Consider the following 21,983-nt stretch of genomic DNA (forward strand, 5'->3'; position numbering starts at 1 on the left):
CACTACAAGGGGCCCTCGGATCGTTAGGTGAGTATGTTTATTTTTTATTTTTTGGACCTGTGACATACGTGCCTCGGTTATATACTACGTCACTGGGCAATATCCTACGTGGCTCTGCTGTATACTACAAGGCTGGGCAATATACTACGTGGCTGGACAATATACTACAAGGCTGGGCAATATACTACAAAGCTGTGCAATATACTATGTGGCTCTGTGCAATATACTACGTAGCTGTGCTGTATACTAGGTAGCTGGGCAATACACTACGTGGCAGGGCAATATATTACGTGGCTGGGCAAGATTCAAGATTCAAAGAAGCTTTATTGGCAGGACCAAATACACATCAGTTTTGCCAAAGCAAGTGTATAAAGGCAATAGGGATAGGGACTGTGGGGATGTTGGGTAGGAGCTGTAGGGGAGGTGGATGGGGGCAGATCCAGGGTGGGGGCTATAGTCCATGGCATAGGGAAGGTGGATGGGGGCAGATCAATTGTGGGGGCAATAGTCCATGGCATCATGGCTGTCTTTCTCGCAGTCTATGACATTCGCTCACATACCGCGCTGCTATCTCCACTGCTCTCTCTTCTTCTCCCAGCAGGATATATGTCTTCTCTTCCTCCTTCATGGTGATGAAGTCCGGGAAGAGATGTGAGAGTCTCCTGAAGTGAGTGTCCCTCACTGCTGAGTATTTGGAGCAGTGTAGCAAGAAGTGGGTTTCGTCCTCTATGGCCTCCTGATCACAGTGTTGGCACAGTCTTTCCTCCCTGGGCTTGTAGTTCTGCCTGTGTCGGCCACATTCGATGGCCAGACTGTGGGCACTGAGTCTATATCGGCTCAGGATCTTGCGATCTGCGGGGTCCGGGAGTTTCTCCAGATATGGGGCCAGTCTGTAGTCTCTCTGTAGGCTCCGGTACATGATCAGTTTCTGTGAGTTGTTGATATCATTCTTCCAGTCACTGACATACCTCTCCTGGCCTTCTTCTGCCATCTTCCTGATTCCGGCTTTTGTCAGGTTGTTATGATTGGTGTTCTGGTCCGGTTGGGTTTGGCTTGGCTGTTCCGAGGGTTCTGGTTTTTCTGTTTCACCTACATATACTATGTAGCTGGGCAATATACTACGTGGACATGCATATTCTAGAATACCCGATGCGTTAGAATCGGGCCACCATCTAGTATATTATATGTGTCCTCCATCCTGGTATATATGTCACCCATCGTAGTAGATATGTACCCCAAGCCTGTTTTCGCCTTCATGACCAAGACAAATTTTACAATTCTGACCACTGTCAGTTTATGAGGTAATAACTCTGGAACGCTTCAGTGGCTTCCACTGAATCTGAGATTGCTTTTTGTGAAATACTGTAGTTCACGTTAGTGGTAAAATTTCTTCAATATGACTTGCGTTTATTTGTGGAAAAAAAATTGAAATTTGGTGAAAATGTAGCAAATTTCAAACTTTTAATTGTTATGCTTTAAAACCAGAACATTTTCCACATCTTCTTTACATCAGCACAATTTTTGAAACAATTTTTCTTGTTAGGAATTTATAAGGGTTAAAAGATGCAAGCGATTTTGCAAAACCATTTTTTAATAGGGACCACATCACATTTGAAGTCACTTTGAGTGGTCTATATGACAGAAAATACCTAGAAGTAACACCATTTTAATAACTGCACCTCTTAAGGTGCTCAAAACCACATTCAAAAAGTTTATCAACCCTTCAGGTGCTTCACGGGAATTAATGTAATGTGGAAGGAAAAAAATGAACATTTAATAAAAGTTTATAACGTTGACCCATGAAAATAAAATCACATTTTTCCCCACAAATGTTTTTAGCCCCAAATTTTGCATTTTCACAAGGCTAACAGAAGAAAATGGAACCCAAAATTGTTGTGCAATGTCTCCAGGGTAACCTATACCCAACATGTGAGGGAAAACTACTGTTTTGGAGCACAGCACTACTCAGAAAGGAGTGACGTTTTGGAACCCAGACTTTGATGGAATGTTCTGCAAGTGTTATATCGCGTTTGAAGAGCTCCTAATATGCCTAAACAGTCGAAATCCCCCATAAGTGACCCTATTTTGGAAACTATAACCCTCAAGGAATTTATCTAGATGCGTGGTGAGCACCTTGAACTCACAGGTGCTTCACAGAATTTTATAACGTTGAACTGTGAAAATTAAAAAAATAAATAAATATAAACTCCTACAAAAATGTTTTAGCCCCAATTTTTCTTTTCTTTTTCCCACAATGATAGAATTAAAAAATGGAGCCCAAAATTTGTTGTGCAATTTCTCCTGATTACAGATGCCCAATATGTGGTTGAAAACTACTTTTGAGGCACAGTGCAAAGCTCAGAAGGGAAGAAGCACCACATTGGATTTCAGATTTTGCTGGACTAGATTAGGGGTGCCATGTCACATTGGCAGAGTCCCTGAGAAGCCAAAACTGTAGAACCCCTCCAATAAACAGACCCAATTTTACAAACTACACCTTTAAAATAACTCCTATAGGGGTACAGTGACCATATTGACACCACAGGTGTGTCACAAAATTTTGTACCATTGAGCAGTGAAGAAATTAATACATTTTTACTAGTGATGAGCGAATATACTCGTTACTCGAGATTTCCCGAGCACGCTCAGGTGACCTCCGAGTATTTTTTAGTGGTCGGAGATTTAGTTTTCAGCGCCTCAGCTGAATGATTTAAATCTGATAGCCAGCATAAGTACATGTGGGGGTTGTCTGGTTGCTAGGGAATCCCCACATGTACTTATGCTGGCTATCAGATGTAAATCATTCAGCTGCGGAAAGAAAAACTAAATCTCCGAGCACTAAAAAATACTCGGAGGTCACCCGAGCGTGCTCGGGAAATCTTGAGTAACGAGTATATTAGCTCATCACTAATTTTTACCACCAAAATTTTATTTTTTTTTATAAGACAGCTTTATTCTACAAATCAGTAAGATTACAGCAATACCACGTTTAGTTTTTTTTTATATGTTTTGGTACTTTTAAACAAACCATTTTATAGAAAAAAAAATATTTTTACATCACTTTATTCCAAGAGCTATAACTTTTTTATTTTTCCACTGATTGAGCTGTATATGTTGGCTTGTTTTTTTACGGAAAAAGATGTCTTTTTATCTCATTTTATTCTACTTTTTGTTCAGCAGTATGATGATAAAACATTGTTTTTTGCCCCGGTTTTTATTTCTTTCTTTATGGTTTTCACTAAAGGGGTTAACTAGTGGAACAGTTTTATAGGTGGTGTTCCAATGTGTACTTTTTTTTCCATCAAAATATTTATTTATGAGTACAATATATATTTTGTTATTTACATTTTTCATCTATTACTTAGTCTGATAGCTTATAAAGCATAGCAATGCAGGTGCATTGCTTTACAAACTGACACACAAGCTTGATACAGCATACTCATGGTGTAACAAGTTTGCTAGCTCTGGTGACCCGTGTGTAGTCATGATGACATCGGATCACCATAACAACGATGACGCTGATTGGAGAGCAGAGAGGGCTCCCTACCTCTGCATGGCTTCTAAATGCTTTCATCGCAGCCTTTAGCGGGTTAAACTGCCGAGAGTGCCCCTCCTGGCAATGAGTGCCGCGTATCAGCTGTCAGAATCAGGAGGCGATCACCATGACATATATATACTGCATAGGTTGGGAACTCCATTCTGACCATGACGTATATATACTGCAAATGCGTGAAGGTGTTAAGACTGTTGGGAAACATGTGCCCATGATTAAAAAAAAAACGTAAGAGGCTTCCCCTTTTTAGAAACAGCATAAACTTCCTATCTCCTTGTCTGTAAGGGGCCATAACCCTTTCATCAACCCCTTTCAGATGATGCATCATTTGCATCAACCTTGTTGCTATCCGAAACGTTGGTTTATTGGACTATCCTTTTTTTATGGGTTCAGACACACAAGTTACTGAACCCATGCAAATTAATTGGTGCACATTGCAATTCCTTCACATGATTGAATAAATTAAGGTGGAGGTTCCACATGAACAGATAATTATATAAATTAGAGGAAAGTTAAAAAGGTTTGTTCACTAATAAACAACACCTTTTTAACTGCCTTTGCTTAAGGGTCCTGTCACAGGTTTACCGCAACAGAGAGGGGCCAGAAGACAGCGGTGTCTTATTTAACGTATTCCTGCACGGATTAGAAGGACTTCATCATATTAAACAGTCCAGGTTTATGCTAGTAGTCCAAAGGTTAATCTGTTCTGCTGAAAGTTCCTTGAGCTTTCCTTCTTTGATGGCCTCAGCTGTTTAGTGTTGGCCACTCCCCTCCGCTATATATATATATATATATACGGTTAGTTCTGAAGTTGGAGATGTTGGTTGTTTGAGGATGCGTTTGGAGTGTTGTTCAGAAATCTGTTTGGTGATTTGTTTGTGTGCATTTTCTCATCCTCTATTTGGTTTATCCTTCCTTTACTTCCCAGTGTTCCATTCTGTTGTTTGCAAATGCTTATTTGTAGGATTGGTATTTTTCATTTATCCCTGTACATCTTCCCTTGTTAATTTGGTTTGTGTATTCTTATACACTTCAACTCTCCACTTCCCCAGGTGGTGGTAGAGGACAGATACGGGCCGATTTAGAAGCTCAGCAAGGCATTTGGCCCCGTGTCTTCACCATCAGATGTAATATGGGGAGCAGGGATAGCTAGGGCGCCCCTAGCTTTAGAGATAGCTCCACCCCTAGCTCCGGGAAATCCTGCAACAGTGCCATGAAAGGTCCCATATAATATTAAGATAAACCCATATATTTATCTCCATGGCACAGTTCCTGAAGTGTTGGCACTGCGATTCATGGCAGTCATATTAAATTGTAACATCACAAGACCACGGCAGCCAATCGGCCAAAGTCGGAAATCACAATGCCAACTGTCACGATCTGACACTCACGGTGTCCTAGAGATGCAATGACTGACAGTTCAGCCACCCTATGGATTTCAGGGGCCTGCTGAGCTGTCAGTTTTGTGAATGGGATAGCCCTGCTGCCCAATAAAGGGCTGGGGCGTGCTGGGCTATCCCCATGCAAATTAACGATTGTAAAGCAGCCCAATAACGAGACATGGACATGCTCTCTGTGAGCATTTTTGAGCACGTTGGGCCCAATTAGTTATTGCATTTGTGCTTATTTTTGTTTCTTGGTGTTTTTAATCCACATATTTTTAAAAGTTTATATCATATGTGTTCACGTGTGGAGTTTATTTTTCTAGGGTTGTCCTCTTGGGGTGTCCAGATGTTTTTTACTGAATTTCCTCTCCCCTCCCAACCAACCCAAACCCCTCCAAATTCTGCAAGCATTTAGCAAAATATGGGATTTTTGCAGCTAAAAAAAAGTAATAGAAAAAGACAAAGTAAAAAAAAAAATCTTTTATTTCTGGACAGAATTTACTAATGACAAGTACAGATTTGAAGAATTCAGAGCAAAAAAAAACAAAACAAAAACACAACAAATCCCACAAGACAAAATAAAAGGACTTTAAAAGAAAACCTGCAAATTATGACTCAAGCCCGTAGTGAAGAAGGACCCGATCATCTGTGGAAAATACTGGAGCTGTACTCTTTGAAACAAGATTTGGCATTACCCCAAAAACGCTCTGTGCAATCCACGTCAATCATCTTACACGTCCAGAGACAAATTAAAAGAATGGCTCATCTGTTCTTGAAAATTGTATATTTCCTAAAGGACTTTAATCACGTCAAGAGACCGAGGATAAATTAACACGCTGCAGGAGAAAAGTGGGACAAAAAAATGGAAATATCTCAGAAATGAGTGAGTGACATGTAAACCTACTTTCTACCGTCACTTGTCCTTACGCATGGAAAACATGAATTAGTCAAACAAGAAAGAGGTCAGAAATATGTCTCTCGGTAATGGCAAATTAATTAAAATTAATGAGTGTTGCTCATGCTGATTAAAACTCTACGAAGTGCAATTGGTCCAGTCAGTCACGAATTAACAGGATAGATATGCTCAGAGTAAACAGAAAATAAAGACCACAAACCTCATCAGACCCCAGACCGGGTCCCAGATACCACATTAGATGTCGCTCTACATTCACTTTAAGAAGTCAAAACGTTTTTGTGCAGCTCGATGTTCCAAAAAATTATCAAAACTGAGCTTTTTTGCCAGTCCTGACCCGATCCACCAAAGTGAACGGTTGATGGGTGGGACGGAGCGTAGGAACACCTGTCCGACAAGTTCTTGAAAAGTAACGTCACTTTAGCAGCGTTCCTGACTGAACTAACATTTCTGGCGAGGAGCACACCGGTGATAAGATGCACCCAATTCATTAAGGCTACGTTCACATTAGCGTTGTGCGACGCAGCGTCGGGCGCCGCTGCGTCGCCGCATGCGTCATGCACCCCTATATTTAACATGGGGGCGCATGGACATACGTTGCACTTGCGTTTTGTGACGCATGCGTCGCTGCGGCGCACGCGTCAGGGCGCACAGGACGCAGCAAGTTGCATTTTTTGTGCGTCCAAAATCAAGCAAAAAAAGGACGCATGCGTCACAAAACGCTGCGTTGTGCATGCGTTCACATTTGCGTTGTGCGTTGCGTCACCGACGCTGCGGCGCACAACGCAAATGTGAACGTAGCCTTAGCGCATCCTACTCCACCATGCCCCTTCATTAAAACTGGTGTGTAGAACAGTCTTAATGAATCGGGCACCATGTTTGATGCTTCCGAATAAAACATAGCCCTTTATAATTAGGCATCCGATCACATGGAAAAGGCCTTAGGGCTTTGTCAACAGGGTCCATTTTACCGCAGGCTACTCTTCACCAAAAAATGTACCAAAAGATTTTGGTCAGCTCAGTTTCGAACAGCTTTCAGTTGTAGGAGGATATTTAGGAGATCTGAATATACTAGGATATGTGCACACGGTATCTTTTAGAAGACCTGACAAGTCTTTTTTGTTTTGTTTTTTATGTCTCGAAACATCTTATTTTTTCGTATCTGTCCTGTCATTTCCTGAGTGGTTTTTGCGATGTCTTTGGTCGTCAGTTATTTATTTCTTTTTTTGCTTGTGTTGTACAAACTAGCGAGTCAACCAAAAGAATGGATCGGTCACCCCTTTCCACTCTTTGGAAACAGGAGGCCATTAAATGAAGCTCAAAAGGCTGAACATATGAACAGCAAGTCGTTTTTACATTTTCAATTCTTATGTTCATTCTTTTAAAGTGTTTTTTTTTTGTTGTTATTTCAGGCAGGATAATCACTTGATAAAGATGTTGTTTATATATACCCTTACTGCAGGGACGGACTGGGACTGAAATTCAGCCCTGGCATTTGAAATCACACAGGCCCATGCTGTCCCTGTGAAGCGATGGCCGGGGGACCACCACGGTGCAGGAAGACTACTGTACACAAGATGAGGTGCAAACCACAAGGAATAGATTTATTGGGAGACAGAAAATGGAAAGGACAAGGAAGGTGCAAACAGGGGTTTACAATAACAAAAGTTAATGCACATGAGTCAATTTGTCTGTAAAATAGCACAGTGCTTAAGCAATTGCAAAACTCAGAATCTATCTCACAAGCAACTTTACACAATAAAAACATATATCATTGCTACTCTGCATATAATCTCCCTGGCCTTTACTACACAGGCCACACGGCTACCGTGTTATAACTACTGAAGCCTGCACTAGGCCCTAACTGGTGCACCAGACAGGAACAGACTCACGGTGATGTTGGGGACACAGGTCCAGTCCCAGGGGGCCCCCAAAGTCCAGAACGGTGGTGCGCACGGACTCCTGTCGGCTCTGTAAAGCGTGGCCTTCCCTTTGCTCTTGGAAACCGTAAGTCCCCTTCTCCGTATCTTCATGGCTCCACAAACCAGCACAGAACAGCCACCCTTCGCTGCAACCGGGAAAGTCTATTTAACAATCGCAGTTTGTCTCAAGCTGTGTAATCTTTCTTGCAACCAACGACTCTTCCTTGCAGACAGAACAGCTCACAGTTCACTCAGTTCCCTCTCGAAACTTCTTCTCCCTCGTTGCTCAGCTCCACCTCCTCCACACAGCCCCGACCAGTCCATAGCAACAACAAGAGTAGGGGAGAACAGCAGAACATACCATCACATAAGACAAAGGGATGCAGCCTCTTAAAGTGACAGCGTGTTTCTTATTATCCATAACAGCACCACCCTCTTACATGCCTCCCTTCTTAATGATGGTCGTCCTCGGCCATCACAGCTTCAGGGTAAAAGTGTAATGGAGGAGGCAACAAAGGTGTACAAACAGACAGAGCACACTGTTCTACATATCGGACTGGTGGAACCCCTGCATTAGACCTCTGGGATCTCCGAAGCTCTTGGCTGTCAGGCAAGGCTGGACTATCTTCCAGAGTAACACTTGTTGCAGGGGACATTGTGCGCTCTTGTCTGGTCTCATCCTCACATAGCGGTACTGGTACATCCATGAGATTACCGCCTCGGGGCGGCTGAGGACCCCCTACTGTGTCAGGGACGGTCCACCACTCGTCATCGATTTGGCCATCAGGCATGACAGATTCAGGAAGTGGAGTGGCACCTCCAGGCAACAATGGCATAGAACAGACCTCAGACCGGCAAGGCCGCAGCATATTTCTGTGAAGTACGCTAGGGGTGGATGCCCCATCTTCAATCTGTACCTTGTAGACAGGGCCGTTAACATACACTCGCTCGATAACCTTGTACGGCTGTACTTCCCATCTCTCACTTAGTTTTCCCTTAGGGCGTCTCTCTCTGACCAATACCCGGTCTCCAGGTTGAAGCGGTAACTCTTGAGTCAGTTTGCGGGCCGTATGTTCTTTTCCTTGCAGTTGCTGACCCGCCAACCGCCGTATCGTTTGCAAACGTTGCCGATGCTCTTTCACCCATGAGGTGACATTTCGCTCCATCAGCTCCTCTGGCTGTTCCAGGTTCAGCTCAATGATCTCTCGTCCAGCTCTTCCAAACAACAGTAGATAGGGGGTATAACCCGTGGTGGAGTGGACCCGATTGTTGTAGGTCCAGACCAATTCTGGCAGATAGTCTGGCCAACACACCTTCTTATCCTCCTCCAATGTTCTCAGCATCTGAAGCAAGGTTCTGTTAAAGCGTTCGCAAGCTCCATTGCCTTGAGGATGATAAGGGGTGGTCCGGGACCGCTCGATGCCATACATGCGATACAATTCTTCCATCACCTTGCCTTGAAAACACGCGCCTTGGTCGGAGTGGATGCGCTTTGGGCACCCATACACCCGGATGAAGTCTTGACAGATGGCTCGCACCGCCGATTCCGCAGTTTGGTCTCTAGTCGGAGTTACCACTGCAAATTTAGAAAAATGATCGGTCATCACCAAACAATATTGCAGCCCCCGGGCCGTGTCCCACGAGGAGATAGTCGATCATCAAGACTTCCAACGGCTCCTTAGTTTGTATGGTCTGGATGGGTGCTCTCTGTTCAAACCTCTTCCACCACAAGCTCCAACCGAGGACAATAGACATGCCGCTGCAATCATTGGTAGGTCTTTGTGGAGCCGAAGTGCGCTCCGAATTCATGGGCTTCTTTAGCTATTTCTTGAGCCATTCTTCCTGGGATGACCACTTGCCACCTTACTTCCATATCTTTTGGCTGTTGCTTCTTACGATATAGTACTGACTCTCGCACTTCCAGTCTATCCCACTGGTGCAACACACTCCTCGTTTCAGAGTCCAAATCATCTCTCTCTTGTTTGCCAGGCTTCCGCTTTTGCGTTACCCACCTTTTCATCTGCCTCAGCCCTTCGTCTTCATCCTGAACGTGTCCCCATTCTTCATTGGTTCTTCCCAGGGACCGAGGTAATGTGCAGGCCTCCCTTCTTGACTGGGCCACGACCATCGGGAGCTTGAACTTATTAAAGTCTGGGGTTTCCTCCTCTTCGAGTTGCTCATCAAGATCCCCCACTGGAGTCTCCACAGGCACTCTGGACAACCCATCCGCATTTGCGTTTTCAGTAGCAGAGCGATAGCGGATAGTAAAGTCGAACTTGGCCAGGAGAGCCATCCACCGTTGTTCTAAGGCCCCCAGTTTAGCATTCTCAAGGTGGGCCAGGGGATTATTGTCTGTTCGAACTTGAATTTTTGTACCTGTCAGGAAGCCTGCAAATTTTTCTGTCATGGCCCACACCAGAGCCAGGAGCTCTAACCGGAAGGAGCTGTAATTGTGAGGGTTTCTTTCGCTGTCTCGCAGAGACCTGCTAGCATACCCGATAACTCTCTCATGTCCATCCTGTATCTGAGAAAGTACCGCACCGAGTCCATGTAGGCTACCATCGGTGTACAACAGGAATGGTTGATCGAAGTCTGCGTAGGCCAAAATCGGGGCCGAAGTAAGGGCATCCTTTATAGCCTGGAAGGCCTCGTGTTGTCCCTGTGCCCAGGGGATGCGCTGGGTCTTCGGCACTCCAGCGGTCCCCATCAGCAACTCGTTGAGAGGACCGGCCATCTTCGCGAAGTCTTTAACAAATCGACGGTAGTACCCCGCGAGTCCCAGGAAGGCCTGGAGTTCTCTCACTGTTTGAGGGACTGGCCACTTCTGGATAGCAGCCACTTTTTCTGGCGAGGGTAAAACTCCATCTTGTGACACTATGTGTCCTAGGTACTCGATCTCCCTCTTGAAGAGGTGGCATTTCTTTGGCTTCAACTTCAGGTTATGAGCACGCAATCTTCCGAGTACCTGTCCAAGCCGGGCAAGGTGGTCTTCGAAAGAGGATGAGAACACAATGATGTCATCCAGATAGATCAGGGTAGCCTCGAAATTTAAATCTCCCAAACACTTTTCCATCAGCCGTTGAAAGGTGCCTGGAGCATTGGAGAGCCCGAAGGGCATCCGGTTAAACTCGAACAGTCCCATAGGGAGGATGAAGGCAGTTTTTTCTCTGTCTTTCTCTGCCACGGCTACTTGCCAATATCCGCTTGCTAGGTCCAGGGTGGAGAAGTACTTGGCTTTCCCCAACGCTGTTAAGGATTCCTCAATGCGGGGCAACGGATACGAGTCTCGAACAGTGCAGGCATTGAGTTTCCTGTAATCTACACAGAACCGGATGGTCCCGTCCTTTTTCTTGACGAGCACCACCGGGGCTGCCCAAGGGCTCTGACTACTCTGCACCACTCCTGAATCGAGCATCTGCCTCAGTAATGTTTTCACCTCTTGGTACATTTTGGGCGGAATCTGCCGATATCGTTCTCGAATTGGACGAGCTTCCCCAGTCGGGATCTCATGCGTGATGGCTTCAGTACAGCCGAAATCTTCGGCGTGACGGGTGAATGCGGCCTGATTTTTCCACAGCATAGTTTCTATTGCTTGCACACGCTCAGGGCCCATAGCCTTCACATCCACTTCCATTTGCTCAAGGATGACCCGTCCACTCCACTCCGGGGATGGTGTCTCTTCATCTCCCGCAGCAACTGCTAGGGTCCACCCCACGCCTTCTTTCGGTGATAAAGACATCTCCTTCTGGCTCACCACTTCACCCTTATGTAGGTACACCAGGGCCAGATCTGTCCCTCGTGGCAAGGTGACTTCCCTGGGGCTCACATTCAAAGCTCTGATGGGGACATGTCCTCGCTGGACCAAAGCTATCGTACGAGCTATCATGACTTCTTGATCCACTCCTCCGCCTACCACAGGCTGAACAACCACTTCCAACCCATCAAGGTTGCGGTGAGTCCCCACTGGAAGGTACACTATAGTTTCTTGCTCGGGAGGTAGGATTACAGGTTCTTTCCCAGGAGCCCGGATGACCCCTACCGTCTGATAAGATGGCACACTCTTCTGCGTCCCACAGACGCGGATCAGTCGTTGAAGGGCTTCTTGAGTAGGTTTATGTGGGGTAGCCTTCTTCCAATATCCAGGTCCCCATTTGGTAAACATAATCTGATCGAGTTCACGTAGGATATACATTCCCAGTACTACAGGCACATCTTTCTTGACAGGTTCAGGGACTAGTAGGATCCCTTTTCTTCCAACTGCTTGTCCACAAATTCGAATATTCATCCACACGACCCCTGTGACCGGAATCGGTTGTTGGTTGGCAGCAAACAAGCGAATCAATGTCTCTTTCTCTGGCATTGCCAGGTTCTGGAAATGCTGCTTGAAGTACGCTTCTGACATCGTTGTCACTTGTGACCCGGTATCTACCAGGCAATCCACCAGAACTCCTTCAAATTCAGCACGTAGGATGGGGCTCCCAGCAATCAAGTGTTCGTTATGATATGGAGCGGCCTCTCTTCTCGCCTCCCCCGCAGAGTGCCGCACTACCGCGGGGGTTGGTAGTTTAACGGCGGCTTCCACTGGCCTTGAGTATAGTTCCGACAATCTCTGGCAAGGTGCCCCCGTCCTCCACATTCCCAGCATTGAATGCCTCCTCCTCGCCGAGGAGTACTTCGAGTCTGTCCTCGTGCCGCCGGTGCCTGACGGGAGGGGGCTTGTTCCCACTGATCCCTTGTCGATCGGGCCGAAGGATGGTTGCATGAATATGGTGGGTCAGTCTCTTGTAGTTCCCCCACTCTCCGCTCCATCTGGGTCAGTTTCTCTTGCACGTTAACAAGGGACCGCTGCAAGTCTTGTACTACCTGAACCAGCACTTCTTGATGGTTTGAGTCCCCTCTGGAATTGGTGCCCTGGACACGCATCACTCCAGACGCATAGCTTTCTTCTTTGCTTCGGGCCACTGTTTCCGCCAGGACTTGACGAAACGTAAGGGCTGGATCTGCCCGGACCCGTTCTGACAGTGCTTGCCTCAAGGATGTGCTGTGTAGTCCCAAAATGAATTGCTCCCGGAGTATCCGGTCTTTAGAGCCCATGCTGCCAAATCCATCCGCCTCCTTTCTCTGCACCTCTTCGAACACTTCTTGCAGTGCTGTTGCATACTGAGAAATTCCTTCTTCACGCTGCAGTCTAGAGAAAAATTTGGCGCGAAGATGTCCCGCGCTAGCCGTCTCGCCGTAGATCTCTTCCAGGAACTTCACTAGCTCCTTCAGGGTACTGCGGGTGAGTTCTGGTTGTAGGCAGATGTTTCTGCGGGCTTCCCCCTCTAGGGCAGTTAAAGCAATGTCCACTTCAAGGTCTGGGCTTATGTTATAAATCTTCAGGGTGCATTGCAGGCGGGACACCCAATCGGACAGTGGCATATTCTTGCCGTCAAACTTTGGGAGCACACTAAATAAGGTGCCCATAGGGAGTGTCCTTGCAGGGGTTCCACCAATGCCCACAGCATCCCCAATAATGTTAACATTCCCGCCATTGTTGTCTGCTGCCTCCATCCTGATGACAGTACCCTGCTCGCAGCGCCACTTGAAGCGATGGCCGGGGGACCACCACGGTGCAGGAAGACTACTGTACACAAGATGAGGTGCAAACCACAAGGGATAGATTTATTGGGAGACAGAAAATGGAAAGGACAAGGAAGGTGCAAACAGGGGTTTACAATAACAAAAGGTAATGCACATGAGTCAATTTGTCTGTAAAATAGCACAGTGCTTAAGCAATTGCAAAACTCAGAATCTATCTCACAAGCAACTTTACACAATAAAAACATATATCGTTGCTACTCTGCATATAATCTCCCTGGCCTTTACTACACAGGCCACACGGCTAACGTGTTATAACTACTGAAGCCTGCACTAGGCCCTAACTGGTGCACCAGACAGAAACAGACTCACGGTGATGTTGGGGACACAGGTCCAGTCCCAGGGGGCCCCCAAAGTCCAGAACGGCGCTGCGCACGGATTCCTGTCGGCTCTGTAAAGCGTGGCCTTCTCTTTGCTCCTGGAAACCGTAAGTCCCCTTCTCCGTATCTTCGTGGCTCCACAAACCAGCACAGAACAGCCACCCTACGCTGCAACCGGGAAAGTCATAGTTACTCACCGATAACGGTGTTTCTCAGAGCCCATGACAGCACACCAGAGAGAGGGGATCCGCCCTTCAGGGACAGGAAACCTACAGGATAAAAGGGCGGTACCTCTCCCCTGCATCAGTTTTGTTTACAGAGCATCGGAGGTCCTCCAGGTTAGTCACAACAACAAAAAATGTACAATTTTATCATATTGCTTAACAGGTAAACACCGTGTCTATATGAAAAAGCACTTCACACAAAATAATGTGCTCACCGCACACGTGATGAGGGGGGGGGAATAAGTAGGTGCTGTCATGGGCTCTGAGAAACACCGTTATCGGTGAGTAACTATGACTTTCTCAGTCGCCCATGACAGCACACCAGAGAGAATTGCAGAGATATATTGGTTAGGGAGGGACCACAGCCTGTAGAACCCTTCTTCCGAAGGTTAGGTCAGACGAAGAGGCTAGGTCTAGGCGATAGTGTCTGAAAAAGGTTGAAGGTGATGACCAGGTGGCCGCCTTACAGATTTGATCTAATGGTACCTCTGACCTTTCGGCCCAGGAGGTCGCCATAGCCCTTGTAGAGTGGGCCTTCAGTCCCTGTGGAATGGCGTTCCCGGTGGATGAGTAGGCCAAGGCTATTGCGTCTGTCACCCATCGAGCAATAGTGCCCTTAGAAGCTTTGAGTCCTTTCCTAGGCCCCTGGAAACAGATAAAAAGAGACCCTTCCTTCCTACACTGTTGGGTGGATTTAATATATTGGATTAGACACCTTCTCACATCTAGTGTGTGGAATTTTTCTTCTTCCCTATTTTTAGGGTCTGGGCAGAAGAAAGGAAGGATTATTTCCTGGGACCTGTGAAATATGGATGCTACTTTGGGTAGATAGGCAGGGTCTGTCTTTAGTACAACCTTATCATCCAGGATTTGTGTAAAGGGAGGGTTTGCGGACAGGGCTTGGAGATCACTTATTCTACGGGCCGATGTCAGGGCTATTAGGAGGGCAGTTTTAAGTGATAGAATCCTAAGAGGTATTGACTCTACAGGTTCAAACGGGGGTTCTGTCAGGGCTGACAAGACCAGGTTCAAGTCCCAAGTTGGTAATTTTTTTACTGTTACAGGTTTAGACCTTGCGGCTGCTCTGATAAACCGTATCACCCAAGGGTTTGCTGCTATGTTTTCACAGTACAGTGCTCCTAGAGCTGATATCTGTACTTTTAAGGTACTTATTGAAAGGCCCAGGTCTAACCCCTTTTGTAGAAATTCTAATATTTCAGTCACTGGAACCCCGTCTTGCAACCTGACCCCGGAGGAGGATAAAAATTTTTGCCAAGTTTTACCATATATTTTTGTGGTCACGGGTTTTCTACTTTTCATTAGTGTAGAGACTAGTTTGTTAGAAAAACCTCTATCCCTCAATAGTGACCTCTCAAATTCCACGCTGTTAAGTGGAGATTCTCTGACTGGGGGTGGAACACCGGTCCCTGAGACAGAAGGTCCGGAAGATCCGGAAGGACCCAGGGATCGGTGATCGAAAGCATCCTCAGCCAGGAGAACCAAGCCCTTTTGGGCCAGAAGGGGGCTATTAGGATAAGTCTGGATTTGTCCTGCCTGATTTTCCGCAGAACTGCTGGAATGAGGATGATGGGAGGAAATGCGTATGCAAGAGTTTGTGTCCAGGGAATCGTAAATGCATCTACTGCCTGAGGGTTCCCTCTGGGATCTAAGGAGCAAAAGGTTTTCACCTTCTTGTTGTGCATGTTTGCAAAGAGGTCTATTACAGGGATGCCCCATAAGTCTGTGATTTTTTTGAAGATTCCCTGATTCAAGGACCATTCTCCTTGTTTTAGTTGGGTACGACTTAGAAAGTCGGCTTCCTGGTTCTCTACTCCTTTTATATGTAGGGCTGATATGGACAGAAGACTGTTCTGTACTAGGCTGAGAATTTCGGAGGTAGTTTCCATTAATGTTTGAGACCTGGTCCCCCCCCTGGTGGTTCAAGTAAGCTACAACTACTTTGTTGTCCGAAAAAATTCGGACGTGATGCCCCTGTAATTCTCTTAGGAAAAAACGTAGTGCATGATTCACCGCTCTCAGCTCTTTTTGGTTTGAGGAAGTCTCGAGTTCCTGACTCGACCATACCCCCTGAGCGACTTTGTTGTTCAGGTGAGCCCCCCACCCTGTGGGACTTGCGTCTGTTGTTACTATCTGAGGGTCCTCTATCACCCATGGAATCCCTTTTGATAGATTGGTGGGATTTAGCCACCAGGTTAGGGAATGAATAACAGGCGAACTTAGAGTCATGCGACCCTCTAACCGACCTCTTAGTAAACTCTGGTTTTTTAAAATGTCCCACTGGAGGGGTCTCGTGTGGAGCTGCGCCCACTGAACTGCTGGAAGGCAAGCAGAGAGGGACCCCAGTAACGACATCGCCTTCCTCAGAGACATGGATGGTTTTGAACAAGCTTCTGACACTAGATGTAATATCTTTTGTCTTTTCTGAACTGGGAGGCGACATTCTTGGGAACTTGAGTCCAAAGTGAGACCCAAAAATTCCTGAACCCTGGTTGGTTCCAGTTTTGATTTTTGAAGGTTCACCAACCAGCCTAGTTTTTTCAAAATGTCTATCACTCTTTGGCAATGCTGACTGCAGAGTTGGTCCGAGCTGCTTACAATCAAAAAGTCGTCCAAATATGGAACGATTAAAATGTCCTCTTCTCTTAGATGTGCCATCATCTCTGCTACCAATTTGGTGAATATGCGAGGTGCGATTGATATGCCAAAGGGAAGGGCTCTGTATTGGTATTCCCTTATCTGCCCTTTCATGACCACTGCCAGTCTGAGGAATTTTTGAGAATCCTTGTGGATGGGGACGTGATAATACGCGTCGCTGAGATCTAGAACTATCATAAAACAGTTCGGAAACAGGTTTTTTATTGTCGACTTTATTGATTCCATTTTGAATCGTTTGTTCTTTACGTAAGTGTTTAATTTCCGTAAGTTTATTATGGTCCGGAAAGACCCGTCTGGTTTGGGAACCAGAAATAATGGGGAGTAGAAACCCTTCTTTCTCTCCAGAGGGGGAATAATTTTAGGATTTCGAGTTCTAGAGCTTCTTGTTGTTGGGGAGAAGACCTCAGTGGAGTTACTACATAATGTCGGGGGGGTAGGGAAAAAAATTCTATTTGAAGTCCTGCGTTTATCAGATTTAGTATCCAGGGGCTGGTAGTGATTTTTTCCCAGGCCGGGAGGAATTGAGACAACCTCCCTCCCACCCTGGGGGAGATGTCACTTAGGGGGGGGGGTTTCTTATCTCGTGGGGAACTACCGAAGAGGAAACCTCTTTCTCTTCTTTTCCCATCATCCGAGCGGTTTTGTTCTCTTGGCGGTCTTCTCCTAAAGAATTTCCTACTCCGAAAGGGCCGTTTATTGAACGTTTGAGGTAGGATGGGGAACCCCTTCTTTTTATCACCTGCTTTTTGCAGGATATCGTCTAGAGTCTCTCCAAAGAGAAACTTGCCCTCACACGGGATAGAACACAGTTTGTGTTTAGTTTGTAAATCTCCTGGCCAGCTTTTAAGCCACAGGGTTCTGCGTGCAGCATTCGAGAGGGCTGCAGATTTAGACGTTAATTTAATCGAATCGGCAGACGAATCGGCTAAAAATGCCGCGGCACCTCTAATCATGGGAATAGAGTCTAACACCTTATTTCTGGGTACCCCATCCCTCAGCTGTTTCTCTAAGTTGTCAATCCAGATCATAAGGGAGCGTGACGTGCAAGCAGCTGCTATGGCCGGTCTCAAGCATCCCCCTGCCGACTCCCAGGCACCTTTGAGAAAGGTGTCGGCTCTCTTGTCAAGAGGATCTTTTAGGGTTCCCATATCTTCAAATGGTAACGCGTATCTTTTTGAGGCTTTAGCTACCGCCACGTCGAGTTTGGGAGCCTTATCCCATGAAGAGGAAGCTTCCTCTTCAAATGGATATTTTCTTTTAATAGAGGGAACTGATGCATTTTTCCTCTCTGGTTTTTCCCACTCTCTTTTGATTAAGGTTTGTATATTTTCATTTAGGGGAAAAACTTTCCGCTTTTTTTGGCATAGTCCTCCGAACATGACATCCTGAACGGTTTTGTCAGGACGAGGGTCCAATACCCCCATTGTCGACCTCACCGCTTTAACAAGGCCGTCAACCTCATCTAAGGGAAAACAATGACGACCTCCCCTTTCGTCATCTGAAGAAGAGAAAGAGGAGTCCTGTGTATCTGAGTTTACGATATCAGAGCTGGAGGAATCAGAGTTCCTATAAGGATTAGGTTTTTCCTTACTGACTTTCTTTTCTCCTTTAAGGGTTTTAAACACAGATTCCACCTCTGTTTTGATTACAGACCGTAACTCAGAGGCAAAGTTTGGAGTCTCCTCGCAGAGGACTTGACCAATACACGAATCACATAACTTTTTATCCCAAGATTGCGGTAATTCTATATCGCATAATGGGCAGGTTCTGTGCTTTGTTTTTGCCGTTCTCTTCCTTGCCTAGGATAAAGGAGAAGAGGGACCCCAATTACAAAAAAATGAGCTTTCACGAAGATCACTCACCAATCAGACGCAGCCACAGGTACCGGTTCTGGAGGAGGGGTAGGATCTTGAAGTGAGAGATCCGTAGATGGTAGCTGATTCACCACACTGGAATTCTTGCTACGTTGCGTGGAATGGCTACCAGACCGAGAACTCCGGGTGCCCGTAGAGGTTCGCTTCTTTTGCGCGTCCGGTTTCGGTCGTTGATGGTGGCGCTGCTGCTGCTGCGGTGGCGGTGGCTGGAGCTGCTGATCGCTGTCTTCCATGGCTCTATTACCTTGGGACGGCATGCAGCAAGGAGTCTCCTATGCGCACCATCTTTTAAGCGGAGCGCTTATTAATAGCCCCTCCTCTGTGGCTGCATCAAGGAGGAAGCGTCCCTTTTTCTTTTCTTTTTTTTCTACATGCTACTGCGCATGCGCGCGCAGTCAGGGACCCGGAAATGAAGTAATCCAGTTCCGGGGCAGCGCCATCTTGGTACACCTTGGTGACAGCGCTGCCCCCGAACCGGAAGTCGTTCTATCACCTCCGGTGCGGCGCCATTTTGGAAACGCCGGCGTCCTGAGTGCGGCCGAGTGCCGGGAGCCCCAGCCTCCTATCCGGAGTGGCGGCTACACTTCCCCCCGCTCACGCTGACGGCCCGTCGGTCGCAGCCGTGGCGGCTTCGGACACCGCACCAGCCGTGGCAGGGGCCTCCCCGCTGCCAGGACTCGGACTGGCCGGCTCCGGATTCCAGGCTTCTTCACGGTTCCAGCTCTTCTCAGGTACCGTCCAGAAGGTTCCCCGTCAGGGACAGGAAACCAAACTGATGCAGGGGAGAGGTACCGCCCTTTTATCCTGTAGGTTTCCTGTCCCTGAAGGGCGGATCCCCTCTCTCTGGTGTGCTGTCATGGGCGACTGAGAAAGTCTATTTAACAATCGCAGTTTGTCTCAAGCTGTGTAATCTTTCTTGCAACCAACGACTCTTCCTTGCAGACAGAACAGCTCACAGTTCACTCGGTTCCCTCTCGAAACTTCTTCTCCCTCGTTGCTCAGCTCCACCTCCTCCACACAGCCCCGACCAGTCCATAGCAACAACAAGAGTAGGGGAGAACAGCAGAACATACCATCACATAAGACAAAGGGATGCAGCCTCTTAAAGTGACAGCGTGTTTCTTATTATCCATAACAGCACCACCCTCCTACACCTGCCCCCCCCCCCCCCCCCCCGCCCAAACACTAGATGGGGAAATATTACTAATATTACCCTGCCTGGAGGATATCAAGATTTATTACAAGACCAATATTTCTAAAAATACCAAGAATATTGCTATATAAGATTAAATAATTATAATATCAAAATAATAATATTGCAATATTACAGACAAATACCAACAAACTAACCAAATATTACCTACTTATACAGTTACTAGATCGTGGCCCGATTCTAACGCATCGGGTATTCTAGAATATGTATGCGTAGTGTATAGCACAGCCCACGTAGTACATTGTGCAGCCCACGTAGTATATTGCGCAGCCCACGCAGTACATTGCGCAGCCAACGCAGTACATTGCGCAGCCCGCGTTGTACATTGCGCAGCCCGCGTTGTACATTGCGCAGCCCGCGTTGTACATTGCGCAGCCCGCGTTGTACATTGCGCAGCCCGCGTTGTACATTGCGCAGCCCGCGTTGTACATTGCGCAGCCCACGTTGTGTATTGCGCAGCCCACGTTGTGTATTGCGCAGCCCACGTTGTGTATAGCGCAGCCCACGTTGTATATTGCGCAGCCCATGTTGTATATTGCGCAGCCCACGTTGTATATTGCGCAGCCCACGTATATAGCAATGTGGGCATGAAAAGAATTAAAATAAAAAATAGTTATATACTCACCTTCCGTTGGCGCCTGGATTCAGGAAGCGGTTACCGACGCTTGGGATCCGCCGAAGCTCCGCCGAGCCGCTCGAGCCGGCCGCCATCTTCCGTTCCCCGGATGCATTGCGAAATAACCCAGAAGACTTAGCGGTCTCGCGAGACCGCTAAGTCTTATGGGTCATTTCGCAATGCATCGCCGGTTCCCGGAAGATGGCGGCCGGCGCAAGAGGCTCGGCGGACTACGGAGTGTGAGTATAGCAGGTTTTTTGTTTATTTTTTATTATTTTTAACATTACATTTTTTTTAGTATTGATGCCGCCTAGGCAGCATCAATAGTAAAAAATTTGGGACACACAGGGTTAATAGCAGCGGTTACAGAGTGCGGTACCCGCGGCATAACGTGGTCCGTTACCGCCGGCATTAACCCTGTGTGAGCGGGGAGTATGCGGGCGCCGGGCAGTGAGTGCGAGGAGTAAGGAGCGGCCATTTTCTTCCGGACTGTGCTGTGCTGATTGGTCGTGGCAATGGTCGTGGGCGTTTTGCCACAGCTAATCAGCGACTTGGATTCCATGACAGACAGAGGCCGCGACCAATGAATATCTGTGACAGACAGAAGGACAGACAGATGGAAGTGACCCTTAGACAAATAAATAGTAGATAATACCACCATGTTGATTGCTAAAGGGGTTGAGGTTAAAGTCTATGTAACTTCAGACTTCTGAATCCTCATAGCGTTCACTGTGAAGGTTCTCTGATCCCGGCATTGGGAGCGGGCCGTCATGGCTTTGCTAATTTCTCCTGTATTGAGCGAGCCCGTGCACATCTAGTCAGCACCTGACTGCATGTATGCGAATCACATACTAAAAATGATCAGGGGTGAAACTACAGTAGGTGCAAGGGTTGCAATCGCAACCAGGCCCTGGAGCCTAGGGGGCCCAAATGTCCCTTTGGTCTATATAAAAAGACTAATGATATTAAAGACTTGCAATAATTGGGGGCCCCATTAGAGATTTTGCTTTTTTGCCCAGGCGAGGTGACATATCAGCACAGGGACCCACCTTTAAAGGACGCCTTGACATGGCAGTTGGGCTCACATACTGTATATTGGCCAATCTATGAGCTAAGAACCTTTTTTACTGTACTTTTCATAGCAATTTTGCAGATGAATAGTTCATATATACACTACATAGCACTTTTTTTCCCCCCCCATTTTTCCTATTTTTTATGGCAGTAATGCAGTTTCAATGTTCTAGAGTAATTATTCTTGGTAAATCATGGTGCAACCTTTATAGTTTTTCAAGTTAGATGCCTTTTTGGTTGGCACCTGTTCACACTAGATTGGATGTACTGGTCTTTTTCTCTATTTGTATCAAACCCTTTTTGGACATGTGCACTAGCACTCCCATCAGCCACAGGTGATTTTAAGTAGTTAGCAGGTCCATTCCTGCCCCATAAATTGTAGGCTTCTTTGCCCAGGAGAGGTGGCATATGAGTGAGGACAGGGACCCAACTATGAAGGACGCCTTGACATGGCAATTGGGCTCATATACTGGCCAATCTATGTACCTTCTTTTTTACTGTATTTTTCACAGCAATTTTTCAGAGGAAAAAATCACATATACACTACAGCGCTTTTTTTTTCCTTTTGTCCCATTT

At 46.6% G+C, this 21,983-nt stretch overlaps 2 protein-coding genes across 3 annotated transcripts in view; both read right to left on the bottom strand.

Annotated features, from left to right (window-relative positions):
• Positions 1–21,983, bottom strand: part of LIMCH1 (LIM and calponin homology domains 1) — a 331,389-nt gene that overhangs the window by 249,567 nt on the left and 59,839 nt on the right. The window lies entirely within an intron of this gene.
• LOC143807535 (uncharacterized) lies at positions 16,906–19,332 on the bottom strand. The gene is made up of 2 exons (XM_077289220.1): positions 18,519–19,332; positions 16,906–18,432 (listed from the first exon to the last, which is right to left on the bottom strand). Exons 1-2 carry the CDS (start codon positions 18,762–18,764, stop codon positions 16,906–16,908), a joined length of 1,773 nt encoding a protein of 590 aa, XP_077145335.1. The 5' UTR covers positions 18,765–19,332.

Source organism: Ranitomeya variabilis, chromosome 1 (genome assembly GCF_051348905.1).
Source record: "Ranitomeya variabilis isolate aRanVar5 chromosome 1, aRanVar5.hap1, whole genome shotgun sequence".
Taxonomy (NCBI): Eukaryota; Metazoa; Chordata; class Amphibia; order Anura; family Dendrobatidae; genus Ranitomeya; species Ranitomeya variabilis.